At 42.6% G+C, this 22,887-nt stretch overlaps 2 protein-coding genes across 2 annotated transcripts in view; both read right to left on the bottom strand.

The window, feature by feature from the left end:
* vat1l (vesicle amine transport 1-like) overlaps positions 1-15,361 on the bottom strand; it is a 30,265-nt gene extending 14,904 nt beyond the window's left edge. The window contains exons 1-7 of the mRNA XM_083793451.1: positions 15,074-15,361; positions 14,133-14,262; positions 13,819-14,034; positions 11,955-12,097; positions 9,241-9,344; positions 8,012-8,067; positions 7,691-7,885 (exon numbers count right to left, since the gene is read on the bottom strand). Coding sequence (XP_083649577.1) covers positions 7,691-7,885; positions 8,012-8,067; positions 9,241-9,344; positions 11,955-12,097; positions 13,819-14,034; positions 14,133-14,262; positions 15,074-15,288 — 1,059 coding nt within the window. The 5' untranslated portion in view covers positions 15,289-15,361. The remainder of the gene's footprint in view (positions 1-7,690; positions 7,886-8,011; positions 8,068-9,240; positions 9,345-11,954; positions 12,098-13,818; positions 14,035-14,132; positions 14,263-15,073) is intronic.
* A 993-nt stretch (positions 15,362-16,354) lies between these two features.
* bola3 (bolA family member 3) lies at positions 16,355-21,944 on the bottom strand. Its single transcript, XM_083759579.1, has 4 exons — positions 21,761-21,944; positions 21,496-21,619; positions 17,067-17,155; positions 16,355-16,556 (listed from the first exon to the last, which is right to left on the bottom strand). The coding sequence occupies exons 1-4, from the start codon at positions 21,794-21,796 to the stop codon at positions 16,494-16,496; spliced, it is 312 nt and encodes a 103-aa protein (XP_083615705.1). The 5' UTR covers positions 21,797-21,944; the 3' UTR covers positions 16,355-16,493.
* Between the last annotated feature and the right edge of the window lie 943 nt (positions 21,945-22,887).

The following is a 22,887-nucleotide window of genomic DNA, read 5'->3' on the forward strand; positions in this document are numbered from 1 at the left end:
GTAGGGGGGGGGGGGAGGCTGTTATTCTCCATAAAGACATGTGATCAGATCTACTGTAGGGGGGGGGGGGGGGCTGTTATTCTCCATAAAGACATGTGATCAGATCTACTGTAGGGGGGGGGGGGGGGCTGTTATTCTCCATAAAGACATGTGATCAGATCTACTGTAGGGGGGGGGGGAGGCTGTTATTCTCCATAAAGACATGTGATCAGATCTACTGTAGGGGGGGGGGAGGCTGTTATTCTCCATAAAGACATGTGATCAGATCTACTGTAGGGGGGGGGGAGGCTGTTATTCTCCATAAAGACATGTGATCAGATCTACTGTAGGGGGGGGGGAGGCTGTTATTCTCCATAAAGACATGTGATCAGATCTACTGTAGGGGGGGGGGGGGGGGGGCTGTTATTCTCCATAAAGACATGTGATCAGATCTACTGTAGGGGGGGGGGGAGGCTGTTATTCTCCATAAAGACATGTGATCAGATCTACTGTAGGGGGGGGGGGGGAGGCTGTTATTCTCCATAAAGACATGTGATCAGATCTACTGTAGGGGGGGGGAGGCTGTTATTCTCCATAAAGACATGTGATCAGATCTACTGTAGGGGGGGGGGGGGAGGCTGTTATTCTCCATAAAGACATGTGATCAGATCTACTGTAGGGGGGGGGGGGGGGCTGTTATTCTCCATAAAGACATGTGATCAGATCTACTGTAGGGGGGGGGGGGAGGCTGTTATTCTCCATAAAGACATGTGATCAGATCTACTGTAGGGGGGGGGGGGGAGGCTGTTATTCTCCATAAAGACATGTGATCAGATCTACTGTAGGGGGGGGGGGAGGCTGTTATTCTCCATAAAGACATGTGATCAGATCTACTGTAGGGGGGGGGGGGGAGGCTGTTATTCTCCATAAAGACATGTGATCAGATCTACTGTAGGGGGGGGGGGGGGGCTGTTATTCTCCATAAAGACATGTGATCAGATCTACTGTAGGGGGGGGGGGGGGGGGGCTGTTATTCTCCATAAAGACATGTGATCAGATCTACTGTAGGGGGGGGGGGGGGAGGCTGTTATTCTCCATAAAGACATGTGATCAGATCTACTGTAGGGGGGGGGGGGAGGCTGTTATTCTCCATAAAGACATGTGATCAGATCTACTGTAGGGGGGGGGGGGGGAGGCTGTTATCCTCCATAAAGACATGTGATCAGATCTACTGTAGGGGGGGGGGGGGGCTGTTATTCTCCATAAAGACATGTGATCAGATCTACTGTAGGGGGGGGGGGGGCTGTTATTCTCCATAAAGACATGTGATCAGATCTACTGTAGGGGGGGGGGGGGCTGTTATTCTCCATAAAGACATGTGATCAGATCTACTGTAGGGGGGGGGGGAGAGGCTGTTATTCTCCATAAAGACATGTGATCAGATCTACTGTAGGGGGGGGGGAGGCTGTTATTCTCCATAAAGACATGTGATCAGATCTACTGTAGGGGGGGGGGGGAGGCTGTTATTCTCCATGAGGACATGTGATCAGATCTACTGTAGGGGGGGGGGGAGGCTGTTATTCTCCATAAAGACATGTGATCAGATCTACTGTAGGGGGGGGGAGGCTGTTATTCTCCATAAAGACATGTGATCAGATCTACTGTAGGGGGGGGGAGGCTGTTATTCTCCATAAAGACATGTGATCAGATCTACTGTAGGGGGGGGGGGGGGGGGGGAGGCTGTTATTCTCCATAAAGACATGTGATCAGATCTACTGTAGGGGGGGGGGGGGGGAGGCTGTTATTCTCCATGAGGACATGTGATCAGATCTACTGTAGGGGGGGGGGGCTGTTATTCTCCATAAAGACATGTGATCAGATCTACTGTAGGGGGGGGGGGGCTGTTATTCTCCATAAAGACATGTGATCAGATCTACTGTAGGGGGGGGGGGGCTGTTATTCTCCATAAAGACATGTGATCAGATCTACTGTAGGGGGGGGGAGAGGCTGTTATTCTCCATAAAGACATGTGATCAGATCTACTGTAGGGGGGGGGAGGCTGTTATTCTCCATAAAGACATGTGATCAGATCTACTGTAGGGGGGGGGGGGGAGGCTGTTATTCTCCATGAGGACATGTGATCAGATCTACTGTAGGGGGGGGGGGGAGGCTGTTATTCTCCATAAAGACATGTGATCAGATCTACTGTAGGGGGGGGGGGGGGGGAGGCTGTTATTCTCCATAAAGACATGTGATCAGATCTACTGTAGGGGGGGGGGGGGGGGAGGCTGTTATTCTCCATGAGGACATGTGATCAGATCTACTGTAGGGGGGGGGAGGCTGTTATTCTCCATAAAGACATGTGATCAGATCTACTGTAGGGGGGGGGGGGGGGGGAGGCTGTTATTCTCCATAAAGACATGTGATCAGATCTAATGTAGGGGGGGGGGGGGGGGCTGTTATTCTCCATAAAGACATGTGATCAGATCTACTGTAGGGGGGGGGGGGCTGTTATTCTCCATAAAGACATGTGATCAGATCTACTGTAGGGGGGGGGGGCTGTTATTCTCCATAAAGACATGTGATCAGATCTACTGTAGGGGGGGGGGGGGGGAGGCTGTTATTCTCCATAAAGACATGTGATCAGATCTAATGTAGGGGGGGGGGGGCTGTTATTCTCCATAAAGACATGTGATCAGGCAGAGATCTACTGTAGGGGGGGGGGGGGGGGGGAGGCTGTTATTCTCCATAAAGACATGTGATCAGATCTAATGTAGGGGGGGGAGAGGCTGTGTTATTCTCCATAAAGACATGTGATCAGGCAGAGATCTACTGTAGGGGGGGAGAGGCTGTGTTATTCTCCATAAAGACATGTGATCAGATCTACTGTAGGGGGGGAGAGGCTGTGTTATTCTCCATAAAGACATGTGATCAGGCAGAGATCTACTGTAGGGGGGGGGGGGGGGGTAGTGCTATCATACAGAAGGAATCTGTCCCCAAATGATCTATCCTATTTTTCATATAGAATGATATAACCCCCTTCACATACGTGGAATGGATTCAAACAGCCATAATGCTGGGCAGGAGGCTGCTAGTCCAATTATGGAAATCAGCCCACGTACCATCAATCACAGAATGGCATAACTTACTAAACAAACAGTACAGTATATATCTCTAAGAATGGAAGGATCTCCTAGTATAAATAAACGGATATCAAGAGGGATATCTTGACCAATGATTCTCTCAATGAAATCATGTATTTGTGTCAAAACCAAAAAACCATTGGATGTAGCCTCCCTACACTTTCCTCACTCTATTCCACCAGAATAATTAGGAAGGCAAATAAAATCATTGCAGACAACTCCCATCCTGCACATCACCTCTTCAATCTCCTCCCATCAGGCAGGAGATATAGAAGTATCAAGAGCTCAACATCTCGCTTCAGGGATAGCACTTACCTCGTAGCCATTAGACATCTGAACTCATAGAAATATGCATATAGCATAGAATGTAATTTCCTATGCTGCTGGTTTTTGTATTGTACTGTCCTTCTTGTTTAACTTGTTGACATGGCAAATACATTATTTAATCTTGAATTACCTAGTATGTTCTGTTTCTGTAAAAGTAGTAGTGCATGTATTTTTTCCCATACCATTTGCAGAGCACTAGTAGTGCTGACTTTCTCCAGCAACATGGAGTAGTAGAGCGATGCTTCGTGACCCCTAATAATAATAATAATTACCCCTAGTACCCCTAGTAATAATAATTACCCCTAGTACCCCTAGTAATAATAGAAGACTCGGGCTGTATTTTGCGTGTCTTAACCAGGTCTTATTCCCTAACTTGAGTAAACTAAAGACCTGGAGGCGTGATCAATGCTCTTTGGCCACTCAGAATAGCCAAAGGGCATTGATCACGCCTCCAGGTCTTTAGTTTACTCAAGTTAGGGAATAAGACCTGGTACTTAAGACACAAAATACAGCCCGGAGTCTTCCCATTCTGAGGGACCATGGAGCTTCTATAGACACAGCTTCCTTCACTTGTGGCGTGTGTGTCACTGTGCAATTCCATTCTGCTAACTATACAATACAGTAGAGCGGACAAGGACAAGTGCTGCCTGTCATTATGTCAGTCTCTATGACAACACAACACGCCTGTGACAAAGGCATTATTATCACTGTACATGACTACGGTTACACTCCACTGCTGCTGCAACAGTACTATCATGTACTAACATGATTGATATTTGCAGGTGATTCTATATCTGCAGCAAGAAGCATCTGCCTCATTTTGCACAAAAACAATGTCATCTATATCTACACATTTACACAAAGCTTATCCATCCAGTATGTACATGAGGTTAGACATAAGGTGCATAAGAATAGCAGTAGATAATATATACTGTACAGTAACAGTACATGACATCAACATTAGGTGCAACAAGATTATCAGCGCGTTGTACATGTACCATTCTGACCTGAGATCAGATTCTAAAAATGTCTTCTAAATCCTGACAGTTTTCTGAAAAAGCTATGTTTCTATGTCAGTCGTTCTTTGATTTTTCTAAAATAGCAGACCTACAAGCTCGTAGCGCGCCACTCGGTGGCGCGCTATGAGCTTGTAGGTCTGATATTTTTCGATAGCTAAAGCACAACATAATGCTAACACCAAAAGGGGTTCCCGCCCAAAATGGGTTAAGGTGCAGAGTATCAGCGCATGTCAGGTTCAACCACAATGTCCAGAAAAAGGTAACTTTCACTGGTATAATCCACAGGTACAATAGGTCCAAAAGTCCAAGGCCAGCCTGGTAACCGTCAAAATATGCACAGGAAACATTGCCAAATTCTATGACATATTAAGTTAAGTTAGCCTAACTGTAGTGCAAGCAGTTCACCCAAAAATCTATTATCGCATTCCATAAGCCAGTACTTTGATGACCGCCGGGTCATTAAATGATTGCGTGAAAATGGTAAATGGTAAATGGTGCATTTATATAGCGCCTTTATCCAAGGCGCTTTACAGAGATTGTGCATTACATTCACCCATTCATACACCGATGGCAGCGGAAACCATGCAAGGCACCAACTAGCACAACGGGAGCAATTAGGGGTTCAGTGTCTTGCTCAAGGACACTTCGACAGTAACTCTGGGGGAGCCCGGGTTCGAACTGGCAACCTTCGGTTACCATCCAGGCACTCTACCCCTGAGCCACCGCCGCCCCGTGGAACTACTCCATTAAGCCACATAGTGCTATAGTATTGTGCCAATGGATAAAACTGAAGGCTGAAACCTTTGTGCTAAAATGTGTTTGCAGAAATAGGTGGATTGAGTGAAGTTTGCGTCAATGTGCTTGGTGAAAAAAGAAGAAGAAAAAAAAGGAGACATTGACTGATATACTGTATGGGCTATGAAGGCGTGAGGCGAGTGTGAAACATGGGAGATAACCCATCCGCCATCTGCCTCAGAATGTGCACGAACGACAAACAACAGATTACAACGTACTGTATCCTGGAAATTCACATATCACCTCCTCTAAAATAATCACCTCCTCAATAATCATGATCTAAAATCACTAATCATTGTGACGATTTTATCATAAGGAATCAATGGCACTGCCCTCTCCTGGTTCACATCCTACCATTCCGACATACATCAATTCAGACCACATCAGCCCAGTCCTCCACAACCTTCAATGGTTCCCGATTCAAGATTCAATAATTTATTTGCCATGTCAACAAGTTGATAGGAATTTGTCTTGGTTCATACTCAACATATACAGACAACCATAGATACACAAACAAGAAGGACAATACAATACAAAAACCAGCAGCATATGAAATTACATTCAGTTTTTTTAAAGTGCTATATGCATATTTCTACGAGTTCAGATGTCTAATGGCTACGAGGTAAGTGCTATCTCTGAAGAGAGATGTTGAGCTCTTGATACTTCTATATCTCCTGCCTGATGGGAGGAGATTGAAGAGGTGATGTGCAGGATGGGAGTTGTCTGCAATGATTTTATTTGCCTTCCTAATTATTCTGGTGGAATAGAGTGAGGAAAGTGTAGGGAGGCTACATCCAATGTTTTTTGATGCGCGACGTACTACTCTTTCCAGCTTTGATTTGTCTTGAGAGGTTGTGTGACCAAACCAGACAAGCATAGAGAAGCTCACCACCTACAAGTCTCTCAACAACCTCTCTGACCTCCTCCAACACCACGCCCCCTCCCGCTCCCCCCAAGCCTCTGGAACTCACTCTGACCTCACAGCAGAGCCGCCCCACCCCTTATCGTGTTCAAAGCCTCCCTCGAGACCCACCTCTTCAGACTTGCTTTCCCCGCCTAACTCTAATCAAATCTCCCTTTCTGCCTTTTATTATTAACTTATGTTTTATTCTTTCTTTGCAAAAAAAATCACCTTTTAACTATTTTCTCTTCTAATAAAGTTTATTTTGAATTGTTTTGAAAAGTGACTTTGGGTACTAAGAAAAGCGCTACAGTATATAAGTCTGATGTATTATTATTATTATTATTATTGTGACCGAAGGTCGCATTTAACTATGGAATCGAGCATTTCCCGTCAGTGTGTCGGGCACCATATAGAGCGTCGCAGTCCCACCCCCTTTCAGAACGACGAGTGGCCCAGGAAATGATTCTCCATTCATTTTCTCCATAGGCTTTTTAAAAAGTATTTATTTAAAGACGGTTACGCCGCGGACAAAGCCAACTCGGATCGTGACAAATCATGACAACAAAGAAGAAAATAAAGGCAGGATACAACACTAATTGTTTTGTTTTTCTTCTTACTAATTATTTGATCGGCCCAAAACATTGTAATTATTGTCATGATTTGTCACGATCCGAGTTGGCTTTGTCCGCGGCGTAACCGTCTTTAAATAAATACTTTTTGAAAAGCCTATGGAGAAAATGAATGGAGAATCATTTCCTGGGCCACTCGTCGTTCTGAAAGGGGGCGGGACTGCGACGCTCTATTTCAGGGGTACCCAACTGGCGGACCGCGGTCCGCGACCGGACCGCGGACCACCTCTTTGCGGACCAAAAAAAAAAAAAAAAAACATATATTTTTTTTTTGTTAATAATATAAATAACATCAGATGGTACATTTCTCATGTGAAATTGCTGCAAAGGCCCCCAAAATGTCCCCTAAGGGCCCCCAAAATTATGGCGCGCGCTATGCGCGCGCGCAGTGTGGCCTGCCAGGGTGTATAACTCCCGGCCTGATTTGGAGTTCCACTCCGGGCCTGCACTCTGCACCCCATTATTGGTTGGGTGGAAGGCGATCTGATTTGTATAAGCTTGACCATACTAAACGGGCATAGAACCCCACTCTCCGATGGACGCCGCGCATGGGACCGGACCTCGGTCTTATTCAAAAAATTATTTGTGGACCTTCATCATTTCTAGTTGAGGACCCCTGCTCTATTTGGTGCCCAGGTCCCGGACATCATGTGACATCATCAGGGATGGAGATGTGGAGACCCTGATGATCCCGGGCACCGCCAACTCAGCGTACTGTATGAGTAGCAGGGTTTGATGTCGTGCAGTTAAGTACTGCATGGGAGCTGATGGAAGGTGTTGCGTTCCATCTCCCAGAGGTCTAGCGCATTGAAACGGGGATAGACTCCCACACCCTGGCTGATACCGACAATAAGCCTCTTATTATTTATCTACTGTACAACGATAGTTTCTTACCTCCTCCAGGGCCCAAAGGGAGTCGACTACCGGCTTGATCTTCTCTTGGTTGTAAAGTGAAAAGAGTCTATCCATCACCGTCCTCACAAGGCCACATCTTCCCTGCTTGAAGAGGAGATGCAGGAGCGAGAATCCGGCGATGACTTTGTTCTCCTCATATAGTTTAATAGGGTTCACCTTCTCCACCTGCCACCACTACAGGCAAACAAAAGGCACACACATTATTCATCATCAGGGAATCCAATTTGTCTCTCAGTGTCATGACATGTTCATCATCTGTTCTTCTAATGTTGATAAGACACATTTGCATCTCAGACTCACAGATTTTGCAAAGCTGAAGAAACTCTTTGTTTCCCCAGTTACCATATTAGATGCACCTGAAAAGAAAAAGACAGAAAAAAAGAGTAAAAATCATGATAGCTAAAAGGTTAGAAGGGATTATTGGCACTTTAGACCTTTAGTACTGTCCAAGCATGCACTGGCACATATTAATCACAATAATGAATTCATGTCTAGTCTGTAATGATATTAATGAATTCAGAATCCAACGGATGCGAGACATTGCATATCATTTCACATGTGTGATAGGAATTTAAAAGAAATTAGCCAATGACAAAATCTAAGAGGAAACCAGAAATGTGATGGTCACCACAGGTCACAAATCTATTACAATTATCAAATGAATTCCCAGCACTGTCATAATTATGGGAGACTTGAGAGATTCAAGATTCAATTTATTTGCCATGTCAACAAGTTGATAGGAATTTGTCTTGGTTCATACTCAACATATACAGACAACAAGAGGATGAAACATTTGTGCCAAATGTGAGTAGAAAATAGCCTATTGCTTTTCGGAGTTTAAAGGACCACTTAACCACTTTTCAACCTATCTTCATATAATAGGTCCTCACTAATAATCATGATAAAATGGCACAATCTTTTTCTACTCAGTCTGTGTCTCATAGGAGGGATGTGGGCAGTTTAGAAACAGTCTTCCAGTGACATTATCATTAGGCAGATTATTTTTTAAACAAGATCTTTTTACAAAAAAATATTTTCATTATCGTGAGAACGATGGCTTCCATTTTCACATTGCAACTTTTCAGGACAAGAAAGCCTGCAGTTTTTATTAGCTTGTATTCCCCATCGATGATGTCACTGGAAGACGGTTTCTGAACTGCCCACAGCCCTCCTATGAGACACAGACCGAGTAGGAAAAGAATAGCGCAATTTTTTCATGATTATTAGTGAGGACCTATTATATGAAGATAGGTTGAAAAGTGGTGAAATGGTCCTAACCTTTTCAACCCCACGGGGGTCCGGGAGGGAAAATCTAAAATATCGGAGTTGGAACCTGAGACCTTGACCAGCCCCATTTACCCGCTGAGAGCTGTTCATGAGGTGGACAGAATCTAGCCCCCGCCGCCGGGGGATTGGGGCTCAGGAGGCTTAGTAGGCTATGTGACCAAAGTTTGACTAAAACATAGCAAGTCATGGCATGTTTGGAATAAACAGATTTAAATAATGTTTGAGGTGAGTATAATCCCCACCATAGAGGATGTATGTTCCCAGTGGTTTCAGCAAACCCAGTCCTTTTCCGGTGTTCTCGCCACACAAGCAATCCAAAACAATATCCACTCCCTCTGGAGAGATCCTAGAATTATTAAGAAAGAAATAATAATAATAATAATAATTCACATACAGAATTTGTGTGAAAATGTATTCAAGACACGTCAACATGAATAAGTATTAATGTATAATTTATTTTCTATCAATTACACACCCAATGGAGCACTGAATTATTTCATTCATTTTTTTCTCACATTCCTGAGCCAATAAGACTCAATGGAGACTCTTTGAGTCTCCTACCAGAGCCGCTGCCAGTCATCAAAATATTGGCTCAAGAATCCAACAAAAATGTAAAGAAAATCTCCATGAATTAAAGTATCCATGGGGTGAGAATTAAACCGTCATTTTGGGAGAGAACTATCCCTTTAAGATACAAACAAGTCTGTCATTAATTAAGCTCCATTGACTCCATGCACTGGCACATATTAATCACAATAATGAATTCATGTCTAGTCTGTAATGATATTAATGAATTCAGAATCCAACGGATGCGAGACATCATGTGTGATAGGAATTTAAAAGAAATTAGCCAATGACAAAATCTAAGAGGAAACCAGAAATGTACTGACATTGTGATATGTGGGTAGACACTAGACAGCAACAGTAAGTAAAATAAAAATAACACCCGTGGGAAGTGAGGAGGCTGAATTTAAAGTTCTAATAATATCACTCAAAGTGATGGCCTTTAATTCTGTCAGTGGAGCAGCTCTTGGTAGTATATGAGATAATTGTTTTCTTATTTCTTTTTTCTTTTTTTTCTATTTGCATCCTGCGAAAATAGTTGATCTACAAGCTCACACTGCATCAGAGAGCTTGTAGAGCTTATGGGCTTGTAGAGGCTAAAGGCCTATTCATAGTCTGGATTTTCGGTGGTGAGGTGACCACCGCTCCGGTGGTGAGCTGACCACCGGAGCTGAAATAACGTTGAGCGGTGGTGAGTAAAAACAGAGAGAAGGGCTGGAGTGGTGGCGGTGGTTTGCTCTTCACCGCGGCTCGTGACGTCATGTTGTAGTTCGGTGGTCACCTAACCACCGTAAATCCAGACTATGTATGAGCCTTAAAGGTTAGTTGGAGGAGCGTGTTTGAGACTGAAACGGTCTGGTTCCCGGACAGGCTACTTACCCTACCCCTCCCCCCGCCCCACTGAAGTGCCCTAGAGCAAGGCACTGAACCCCTAACTGCTGCAGTGGACCTGCTCGTGGCCAACAGTATAAAGACAGTGGTTGTACTGGGCAGTGTTTGTGTGTGTGTGTGTGTGTGTGTTCATGCGTGTGTGTGTGTGTGTGTGTGCATTCGTGCGTGCGTGTATATCAATGTGAAGAGGGCATTCCTGAAAAGGATAATTTGTTCTCAGCGAACCTCCTCCGCGTAAATAAAGGTAAACAAAACAAAAAAACACAGATAGATTTTAGCTTTTTGATGTACAACAAAGTATATAGTGGTTAAGGTACTAATGTGAAAGAATGAAAGGCATGTAATGATCGGGGGGGTCCTAATTCCTTACTTTCTGAATTGAGGCCTTGAGGCACAAGGCTGCTTGGCTAAACTGCTTGGCGGTCTTGTGATGGCCATGGTATTCGCCTATTGTAAAAAGACCAATTTAATTTTACTTTGCTCTTGATCCTCAGAAGAATGTGTGGGCCAAAGAGATAAAACTGTGTATTAACCTACGGCAACAGTAAAAGTAAAAATAAAAATCACACCCGTGTGAAGTGAGGGGCGCTCTTATCATCATACATCATGTCATTCTGGACAATCACAATTTGGGTGCTCACTTTTGTCGTCAATGTTTTGTGTTTACACAATGTTTGTGTTTACACAGTTTTGTCTTTAATGTTTGTGTTTACACAGTTTTGTCTTTCATGTTTGTGTTTACACAGTTTTGTCTTTCATGTTTGTGTTTACACAATGTTTGTGTTTACACAGTTTTGTCTTTCATGTTTGTGTTTACACAAATCCTCAAAGCTGGACATAGGAGGGGTTGGCGCCCCTCAAAAAGAAAGAACACTTACCATTTATTCTTACACTTACACTGCGTGTGCGTGTGTGTGTGTGCAACACTAGCCACATTAATATCAGCACAAGTAAGATGTATTAGTGTTTTTTTAATTTGAGGATTCCATCAGTGATTGTTACAAACAAAATAAATGAGAAGACATCTACTCATAACTTAGGAACCTATTTATAGCCTATATAAAAGTTACAAAATGTTCCAGCAAATTGGTTCGTGAATGTGGATATGACTATTTGCCGTTGGACGCTCTGACAACACGCAGTGTTGTGAATGGTTAAGATAATGTGTGAGGTATCAGAGAATGTCCCTATTGGCTCTGGTACATTGTCTGCAGATCATTTTCCTTAAGAGCCTCTAGGGCTCCACCCCCACAAACTGCAAGTGCTTTTTGAAATGAGCTGTGTTACCATGGGGACCAAGGCCACTCACGACAGAACAACATCTGCATCTCTGCAGTGCCTTCAACCCGTTACACATTAATATCACATTAACAGTGTACCGGTACCAGTGCTTTTATGATAAGTGTGACACGTCCACTAAACAACGAGTCAAATAATAATAACGGATACCCGAAGAAAACATGATGTAATAAGCACTACAGACAAAACCCTCTGGCCTTACTTTTTGACTTCTTGTACATAATCAACATTTCTGTCAAAGAGGTGGGTCACAGAGTCTCTGATGGTCTCATGTTTGAAACATGAGGCGAGGCCAAAGATGGTGACATTGGGTACAGTAGAGCACAACTGAGCCACGGCCTGACCCTGCGAAGAAGAACAAGTTATCAGGGTTTGCCAACACCAGTGCTATTACGAAAGTCATACAGATTCTCACATTAAAATACACATTTGCAATTAAGATAAAGTATTGATTCATATTTTGAACATTGGTTAGGACCCAATGTTACATTGACAATTTTTGTACAAAAAAGATATCACTCCATAAAACAAAGAATTGATTTTAAGCTCCTACTATTTACTTTTAAATCTCTCAATGACCTGCCCCCCCCCCCCCCCCCCCCACCCCTTATATGGCTGAACTTATATAGCGCTGCAACCCTCCCAGAGCTCTGAGGTCTGCTGACCAGTCACTGCTGACTGTGACTGCTGACAACCCCCGCCCTCAGAACAAGACCCCCCTGGGGACCCTGAAGTGGCCCCTGGGGGCCACATGTACCCCTGGGGGCCACATGCATTCTGATGGCAGATCCCTGATCAGTGTTTGTGCGTGTGTGTGCCCCCCCCCCCCCCCCCCCCCCCCCTGGGGGGCCCCTGAGCTGACGTGGCCCCTGGGGAGCGCACAGGGCTCAACGGGGGCCATACATGGCCTACTTGTGTGCAAAGGCGCAAGTTGCCATCTTGAGAGAGTGCATTTCTAGTTGTTTGTGACGTAGCAATTTTAATAGGATAATGATTTACTGTGCATGTTCAATGCATGTTTCTGACAAATTCGAGTGTACAGCAAAACAGAACAAAACTAATGATAATAATGAATAACAAAATAAAAATGCGACTTGTCGACCTCCCGGTAAATTCGAAGCTACGTCATTGGAGGCAGAAGGCTAAAAAAACACCACGGGTCGCAGGCAGCCCTGAAAACATTTTTTTCCCCTCCTGCACATTCTCCCAGTGGCGTGCACATATAGACACTAGGGGGTGCTAGAGCACCCCCTGCCCTTTTGGCAATTTTGCTCTTAAAAAAAAGGGGAAAAAAAGTTAATTTTTTTTCTTAATTTGTAGTGTGTGGACGAATACCGGAAGACTCGACCCGGTGCTTGCCCGTTTTTCCTCCCGGAATTGTCACCAGTGAGGGGGATAACTTTGTAATATGCTATTGGCTGTTTGTATTCTTTTTGGAAAAAATATAAAGAGATACTCCTGTGGAAAGGCTATATTATTTTACTTATATTGACCCTATAAACAATTTAGTATTATTTAGTATATGTATAGGTTTTGCACACTCAAATGGTACCTCGTCAGATAATCCCCACATATCCTACAACAACTTCTGTGAACAGACTTCACTGTAGTAGCTTTTCATAAATTATATTTGTACTTAGGCTGTCTGCTGTCATGAAAGTTTATAGTTAGAGAAATTGAAAGTCCAGCCGTCTGCTGTCCAGCCTCTCCCACCCCTCACATTGGGGCAAATTCTGGGAGGATAACAGAAACGGGGCGAGTCTTCTTGTTACCGTGTGGACCATGGTGACATTGATCAAATCTTGATAAAAAACGCTTCTACTATATTATTTAGGCCCCCACAATCTAAAGCTATGTTTCTATGTGAGTGGTTCTTCGATTAAAAAAAATAGCAGACCTATGAGCTTGTAGATCGGCTATTTTTCAATAGCTAAAGCACCAAAATGGGTTCCCGCCCCAAAATGCGCTGCACAAGGTGCCCTTTTTTTCACTTGAGCACCTGCCCCTCTAAATGTCTGTACACGCCACTGCATTCTCCCTCTGTCTCCCTCAAGGAACGGACTTACCACACCACCTCCTGCCGAATGGACCAGTACTGACATCCCCTCTCTGAGATTGGCGACTTCAAAGAGCATCATGTAAGCAGCCACAAAGTTCAAAGAAAAGGCCGCCGCCTCGGGAAAAGTCATTTCATCTGGCATCTTGTAGACAAACTCTGCCGGTGTGCAGACAACCTCTGCCCAGGCATTGTAATTCACAAAAGCAATCACTCTGTCTCCGATCTGAAAGAAAAATGGCAAGCATTGGGATGGGTGGATGATGATTTAGCTGCACATCGATGCATATCACCGCAGTGTTTTAATCCTTGAATTCTACTGACCTCAAAGCCGTTAGTGTTTTCACCCACTGACTCTACTATTCCAGAACATTCAAAGCCCGGGACGAGAGGAGGTTTTGGAGGACTGTCGATGTTTCCCTGGCGTACCATCAGGTCCACGAAGTTCAGACCGCTGTAACAGAGGATTTCCTTTAGATTGTGTTTTTGTTATTAATTTAGCTGAAATATCCACCTGAGACCTCATCTAATAATAATAAATCAATGATAAAACACAAATGCCATGAGTTATCATTTTGACCAAATGCAAGAGAATTGCACTTTTGTGAGGTAGGCCCAATGCAAATCTGTATATGTACTGTATATTGGTCTGTCTTTTGTCTATATATTTTTGAGAATTTAGGTGAAAAAGGTGTCAAAAGTAGCCTAAACTAACCTCAAAATGAGAGACCATTAAGTAAAACAAAAACAATTTAGAATTTTATGATTAAAATTACAATTTGGTGAACAACATTGAACATTAATGTGTTTGGTGAAGTATACTGTTATGTACAGTAAGTATCACATCAACCATACATATTTTTTCCAATGTGTCTATAGATGCATTATATAATATGTTTTCACCACCTACATTTTTTTGCTACATTCCAATGACTAAGTAAGCACAGGCCACCAAAAAAATAACCAACATGATATCAACTCAACAGTAAAGCAAAGTTCATGCTATTAATTAGTATTGCTAACATCTGTGATGCAGTCTAGGCAACCAGTAGCCTGAAAGGACCTGTAGCTTCATAGGCTATCAAAGAAATTATATATCCTATCTGCATGGGCATAAAAAAAGCCAATGACATAATAGTGGAATCAGAGAATGAATTCATAGGCTTAGACCTACCTGCAGATGTAACATATTACACATCGATCTATCAATGATTACATAGTAGCCTAGTAGACATCAGACACTGCATACATTGTGCATCATTTACCATGCTTTGACGCGGATTTTCACTTCTCCCTGCTGTGGCTCAGGCATTGCCTTCTTGGTCACCCTGAGTTTGTTCAGACCTCCGAAACCCGTTAATATCACCGCTCGCATTTCTTTGGCATCCGAAGAAGAGGTCATATTCTCTGTTTCTTTTCTTAAATTCTTTTCCAACATGTGTTCGGTTTCCTCCGTCACGTTGACAGCTTCTGTAGCCATGCCGGCAATAAGCTGCAGGTCCTCTTCTTCACAGCCTTTCTGGGATCAGAATATTCTGGTGCGTTCAGAACTGCAGCTGGCCCACGGACTGAGCAACACCGGGCGTGCGTCGGACTCAATGGAGACAGATCAATATCGTCATCCGCGTTATTTACTAAATATGAATATTGTTTCCTCACGTCACGTGGTTAAAGCAAAATGACTAGGCCTACACACTTCTTCGCTAATAACCACTATAGGCCCTAAAGCATTACGTATAATTATTTTAAATTACATTGCACACATCACCCATGTTGAAAAGTTTATCCAACAGCTTGCAGATTAATAGTGTAGCGGGGCAGGCTACCCAGAATGTGAGCGTGATATGGTATATTGATTGCATGCATACATACAGCACCATCTGCTGGTGAATTGTGTGAACTTTTAAATTTTAAAGTCAAGACTGGAAGATCAGTCTCTCAAAGTCAGACTCGATTAAATATATCTATGATAGTCTTCTTGATCCAAGAATACTGCACCATCTGTGCATACAAATAATTGTAACTTTGACAGCAAGAGGATACATCAGCCTTTGCCACCCTTTTGTCAAAGTTACAATTATTAGTATTTTGGCCCTAGACATGTGCTGACCATGAGCTAAGACATTAATTGCAGGTCAGCGTAATCAACATCATCATGAGACATGTTCATGCCAAGCTTAGTCCATAGTTAGACTAACAGGGACCCTACCTGATTGGACAATGACTCCTGTTTAGGCAGAGGTGGCCGAACGGTTTGCGGAGAGGTCTTGATATCGGAAGGTCGCTAGTTCGTATCTCCTGACCGGCACGTTAAAATGACCACAGCTGAAGTGCCCTTGAGCAAGGCATTGAACCCCTACCATGAAATGTTCTATGAGCAGGGCCTGGCTGTAAACAAGTTTTTGAGCTTAGTCCAGTTACCCTGGGTAAACATGGTACCTTTCCTTTCTTCTCATTTTCTGCACATCACAGGCAGCTTAACTAATTGTCCTTGGATATTTCAGACATCTCACAGAACTTCAAATTATTACAATATTTTTTTTTAGAAAGTTAAATAATCTTTACATTTTATTACACAATTGACTTTGTAAAATACAGACCTGGCAACAATATTATGATCCTCAGTCAGGGTATAACAATTAATATGAAAATGTATCAATACCACATACATTGTGGTATTTCTATTCATTGTGGAACATCTGTGAATATTCGCAATCCATGCATTCCTTGGATCTCATCCTTCAGTGCCTGTGGGTGAGAAAATATAATAGTTGTTGAATAATAATAATAGGCATATGAATCAATTGTTATACTTTTGACCAATGAATTTGTATGTATATGGTTTGTATAAAGAAAGACTGAATAATGATTAGAACTAAATTAATCAAAATAATAAATTCAAAATGAAACGCATGCGCATGTGTTTTTTTCATGCTATGGGCGCTGCCACACTATCAAAAGAGCCGTGCACGTTCTCGGCTGCGCACAGGTTCAAAACCGGGTTTTTAGACAGCTGGTGGATGGAAAAGAAGCTCCACTTCCGTGGACGACTTGCGCGACGGCCAGATTCCCGGAAGCGCTCTCCTCAGCATCAATCGTCCGCGGAGGTGGAGCTTAATTCCCATCCACCAGCTGTCTAAAAACCAGCTGCGCACACGCATCACAGCTTATTCTGTCCGCAGCGCAAAACCGTTTTGCGCTTAGGTGTGGAAACGGGGATCGTCGACTACACTGGGCTAGGTTTTGTGATGAGTTTACCTGATTGACAAGTTGATGTTGTTGAATGGTTCTTTTCCCTTTGAACTCATCAGACTCTATATGGATCTCATACATGGCACCACATCCACCTAAAGGACAGCACAGGACCAGATAAACATCAGTGATATCATGCCATGCTGCAGGGTTACATTTGCTGGGGGGAAATCACCATTGGGGATGTTTTATCCCTGCCTCTGGTCAGACTGTCTTGCCTTTCCTTTTTGGGAAATGTAGAATGTGTGATATGCTTGATTTGAGTGCGTTTAGATACAGAGTTGTAACTAACAAAATTACACCAATTTACAATTTAGGCATTTAGCAGACGCTCTTAATCCAGAGCGATTTACATTAGGCAAGAACAAAAAAGCATGGGAATACATCACATATATAAAATGCATTTATCATGAAACTAGAACATATCTACATAATGACACTATGAACTATACAGTACATATTTACTATACTATGCTATACATCATGTATTTATGAAGTGCTATGACTATATACACAATGCAATTATTGTGCCGTCTACATGACATGCTATAAGTCTGTTTCAAATGCTATCTAAGTCTAGAAAGTGCTATCTAAGGGGGTAGGGTAAGGGGCCATGATGGAGTCTGAACAGGTGGATTTTCACTTTTCAGACTACGGCGGACACCCATACGGCCATAGCCACATGCAAAACGAAAGGTTTTCAATGGTACCCCAATGTTCAACCCCTGAATTTACCATGATGAACCAGGTGGTTGTTAGATCATCTAATTAGGACAGTCATAAGCACTTATGGAGCAACTCTTGAGAGTAGATGAAAAACTATAAATTCCATTAGAATTCAGTTATTCAGTAATGATGTTGTAGGCGAGTAAATCTATGAAAAAAAAGCACCTTACCCTAAAAAAATTGCAACAAAAGGTTTCTCAACTGTTTTTTGTAGTATTAGGTGTCCCTAATAACATACTAAAAGTTTACCAAAGTTTGACCACCCGAAAGGTGTTATTTTCAAGATGGCGTCCAAGATGGCCTAAAAACCATTAAAATAGCCTACCTCCTTCATTATTCATCCTAGACAAGTACTTTTTGTGTCTAACCCTATGTTTTTGGGGTCTAGGAGTCCATTGAACTTGTTCAAATTGCAGAGATACAATTAGATAATTGTGAAATCCAATATTGTGTTTGTGACTCTGTTAAAACCCTCTGAAATAGTCACCAGTTTCAAGTTAACTAAACTAAATATTTAATAAATGTCTGAATATTTATATATTTTTTGGAATAAGGTTTCAAGATATCCTCAAAACACAACAAAACTAATAGTCACAATTTTCAGTAATTCAGAAGGTTGTGGCAGAGAATATTGTCAGTTGATAGATAATAGCCTACATGATTGCAATATTGAAACGTTTTGGATAGCTTGGTGGATAAACTTTGGCTCAAACTACTGTAAATAATCATTATACACCCCACCCAAAACTAATTTCTTGCATTATAGAGCGTCGCAGTCCCGCCCCCTTTCATGACGACGCCAGGCCCAGGAAATTATTCCCAATGCATTTTTCCCATAGACATTTCGAAACTTATTTATTGAAAGACATTATAAGCGTCGTACAAAGCCAACTCTTGTCGTGACAAATCATGACAACAAACACAATATTTTGGACCAAACAAATAATTACAAAGAAGAAAAACAACAAGTGTTGTAATCTGCTGTTTCTTTCTACTTTCTAATTCTTTGTTTGGCCCAAAACATTGTGTCTATTGTCATGATTTGTCACGACAAGAGTTGGCTTTGTCCGCAGCGTAAACGTCTTTAAATAAATACTTTTTGAAAAGTCTATGAGGAAAATGAACGGTGATTTCTTCTCCGTCTCTCTCTCGGGGCGGGACTGCGATGCTCTACTTACTCTTAGTGCAGAGTAGTCAGAACCTAAGTCTCTACCGGGTGCAGAGGGGAGTATGATAGGTGGGGTTGGGTGAGAAGGTAAAGGGGGGTCCAGTCTAGAGTTTAGTGGGCCTAGGGTTCCCCTCAGGTGGGTACAGGGGAGTATGGGGAGTGGGGGGTCACTGGATTTCTCCCTGGGGACTTGGAGCACAGAAGAGCAAAGTTAAGAAGACCCTCATGGTCTTCTCCTCTATGCGTGTCCGAGGTGGCTCATACAGTACATGTCCCATTAAAGCTATGGGGCACTTGAGAGCTTGAGAGATTGGGGCTTGTCTGTCCCTGTGGTGGTAGTTCTAAGACCTCCATGTTGTGATATTGATTAATATGGGGGGTGGGTTCAATTAATCGATTATTAATCGGCTGAGCTGTCGACTATTGTCAACATATTCCCCAATTTCCACTGAGATTATGGGGTGAATGAATGTGGCCAGACCCATCTTCTCTTTCTGTCATAGTGACATAATATTGTCCTGCATCAGATCATGTCCAAATCAGGTTCTCCAATCTCCAGTAGCCTCTTCAGTTTTTTTAAGATTTTTTGAGTGGTGCAACCACTCCCTTACGGAGCTATGTGTGTGGCTGGCTGGGTCTGAGCACTGTGTGTGTGGCTTGCTGGCTGGCTGGGTCTGAGCACTATGTGTGTGGCTTGCTGGCTGGCTGGGTCTGAGCACTATGTGTGTGGCTGGCTGGCTGGCTGGGTCTGAGCACTATGTGTGTGGCTTGCTGGCTGGCTGGCTGGGTCTGAGCATACATAGATAGATAGATAGATAGATAGATAGATAGATAGATAGATAGATAGATAGATAGATAGATAGATAGATAGATAGATAGATAGATAGATAGATAGATAGAATAGCAGTGACTGACTGAGACATCGAGCGTGCGTCCGCAACTGGTTGTGGCCCCCATCAAGTGACCTTTTGACCAATGCGGCCCTCGCCCCAAGTTGAGTTCGACACCCCTGCTCTAGGCCCATGAGGGGCCATTTATCTCCACTGTATCCCCACTGAGGAGTCCATCTTCCCCATAGACCAGACAAGTGGCCATTTGGTTCTACTGACTGAGTGTGTTTGCTGCAAAGACACTCAGCGTTGTGAGCTTTTATAGATTGCCTATTTTCACAATGTTTGTCCCGGCCCACAGTTTGGGAACCACTACCCTTATAGGGGACTTATTTTTATTATTATTATTGCCAGACACCTTTACAAAAAAAGGGAAGACATTTCTCTGTACATTTATTCCATGATTTGTGTAATATTCCCATGCAGTCTATCACTTGGCAGCCATGCTTTTACAAATGTCACATGACAGTACCACCCAGTAATAATGAATATATTCCTTATTGTTATGGTATCAAAATAAATCTCCTGGAAGCTTCAACAGAATGTGAATTGTGTATAGGTGATGAATTCACCTATACAGCAGTACGGCATTATAGAAAAGGGAAATGTCCTATTACACTGTTATAACCTTATAAACAATTGCTTTAATATATCATTGTACTTTTATATAATTTATATATGCTAATTGGATTCCTAGATAACCAAAACATAGGGTTAGACACCAAAATTATTTTTCTAGGATGAATAATGGAGGAGTAATGGTATTTTAAGAACTGGCGGCGGCCATCTTGAATATAACACCTTTCGGGTGGTCAAACTTTGGTAAACTTTTAGTATGTTATTAAGGACACCTAATACTACAAAAAAATGTTGAGAAACCTTTTGTTGCAATTTTTTTAGGGTCAAACCATATTTTTACCCGCCTATTGTGCTAGCTTAAGATTTAGACTCAGACGTATTTATCTATTCTGAAAATGTCAGAATCAATAAACACATCTACAAGAGTCGAAGTCTTAGGCTAATATGTTGTGCTACATTATCTTGTCAACATTTGTAAAGACAGCTGTCAAGTTCTCCTTATTAACAATACCAGCAGCATTATAGTATTAGCCCCATTATGTGCCCTCTCCCTACGCTCATTCTGTAGATACAGAATGACAGAATGAGCGTAGGGAGAGGGCACATATGGGGCTATTATAGCCAGAGATGGGCAAAATACATTGAAAATGTATTTTGATACAAAATACAAATACTGGGTCAAAAAATGTATCTAAATACAAAATACATCTTCCATCCCAGCGAAATACAAATTACAAAATACAAAAAAAGTATTTCAAATACGTATTTCAAATACATGTATTTCAAATACTGCCCATCTCTGATGGGCAAAATACATTGAAAATGTATTTTGATACAAAATACAAATACTGGGTCAAAAAATGTATCTAAATACAAAATACATCTAATTTCTTCCATCCCAGCGAAATACAAATTACAAAATACAAAAAAGTATTTCAAATACGTATTTCAAATACATGTATTTCAAATACTGCCCATCTCTGATTATAGCATATGATCATGAATCATGTATACATGATATAGCATTCATCTATTTTGCACAAATGAAACAATGCTTCAACATTAGACCTACCTGAAATATCTACAACTTTGAGCGACGAGGCTAGAGGAAACTTCTCTTTGAGTATCTGTGCAATGCGGACTTCTCCATCTGTTTGTGAAGACAGACATCTCTGCAAACACCTAGAAAGAACAACCTGGGGGGGGGACACAATCAATTAACTAAAAGTGATGATGAAAATGAAAGAAAGACATATCAAGTCTGATATGAGGTTGAAACGGTTAGTCTGTCTGTGGCACTGTGTGTCACATGAATATACTTTCGTAAACTCATTTACTTGATTGACGCGAAGAAATCCAGAAACGGACATCATAGTTACAGGCAGCCACGTCCTGTTTTCGACACAAACTGTCAATATTATGCAACAATGCAACTGCAATTGCGCCGCATTAAAATATCACTATGGATCGATTAGCGGTTTTAAAAGTCATGCCCTCAGATAGAAATACAGCCAAAACAACAGTCGCAGTGTCGCAGTATTATGACGGCAGCGTCTAGTGAGCTAATCTAGTGAGCTAATTTAAGACTTCCGGTGGACGATCTCTTCAAAATAAGAGTACCCTCTAGAGTATTGAAAAAAAGTTTAATTTGCACATTAAAACTACAAATTAAGCATTTAAATGATGCTATATGATGCTATAAGACACACATTATGTTTCTGTGTAAGAATAAGTAATTAAATCCTTATAATAATAATAATAATAAAGTTATCTAAATGGATAAATGCTATTCACTGGAGTGCATGGACTTTATAAAGTGGACACTGGACAAAAGACGGCTCCACAAGGCAACTATCTGGACATACCCACGCGTTCGGGGAGATGTCCTATACCACACCCCACTCTCCGCTAAGCGGGAGAGGTGTAAAATTCACAGCAGCAGACCTTCTACTGGGGTCAAGGCTGACAAAAAGTACCGTTTCCGGACCCAGAATGGACACTGGACAAAAGACGGCTCCGCGAGGCAACTATCTGGACATACCCACGCGTTCGGGGAGATGTCCTGTACCACACCCCACTCTCCGCTAAGCGGGAGAGGTGTAAAATTCACAGCAGCAGACCTTCTACTGTGGTCAACGCTGAAAAAAGTACCGTTTCCGGACCCAGAATGGACACTGGACAAAGAGGCCTCCGCGAGGCAACTATCTGGACATACCCACACGTTCGGGGAGATGTCCTCTACCACACCACACTCTCCGCTAAGCGGGAGAGGTGTAAAATTCACAGCAGCAGACCTTCTACTGGGGTCAATGCTGACAAAAAGTACCGTTTCCGGACCCAGAATGGACACTGGACAAAGAGGCCTCCGCGAGGCAACTATCTGGACATACCCACACGTTCGGGGAGATGTCCTCTACCACACCACACTCTCCGCTAAGCGGGAGAGGTGTAAAATTCACAGCAG

Source organism: Protomyctophum parallelum (assembly GCF_964188405.1).
Source record: "Protomyctophum parallelum genome assembly, chromosome: 2".
NCBI lineage: Eukaryota > Metazoa > Chordata > Actinopteri > Myctophiformes > Myctophidae > Protomyctophum > Protomyctophum parallelum.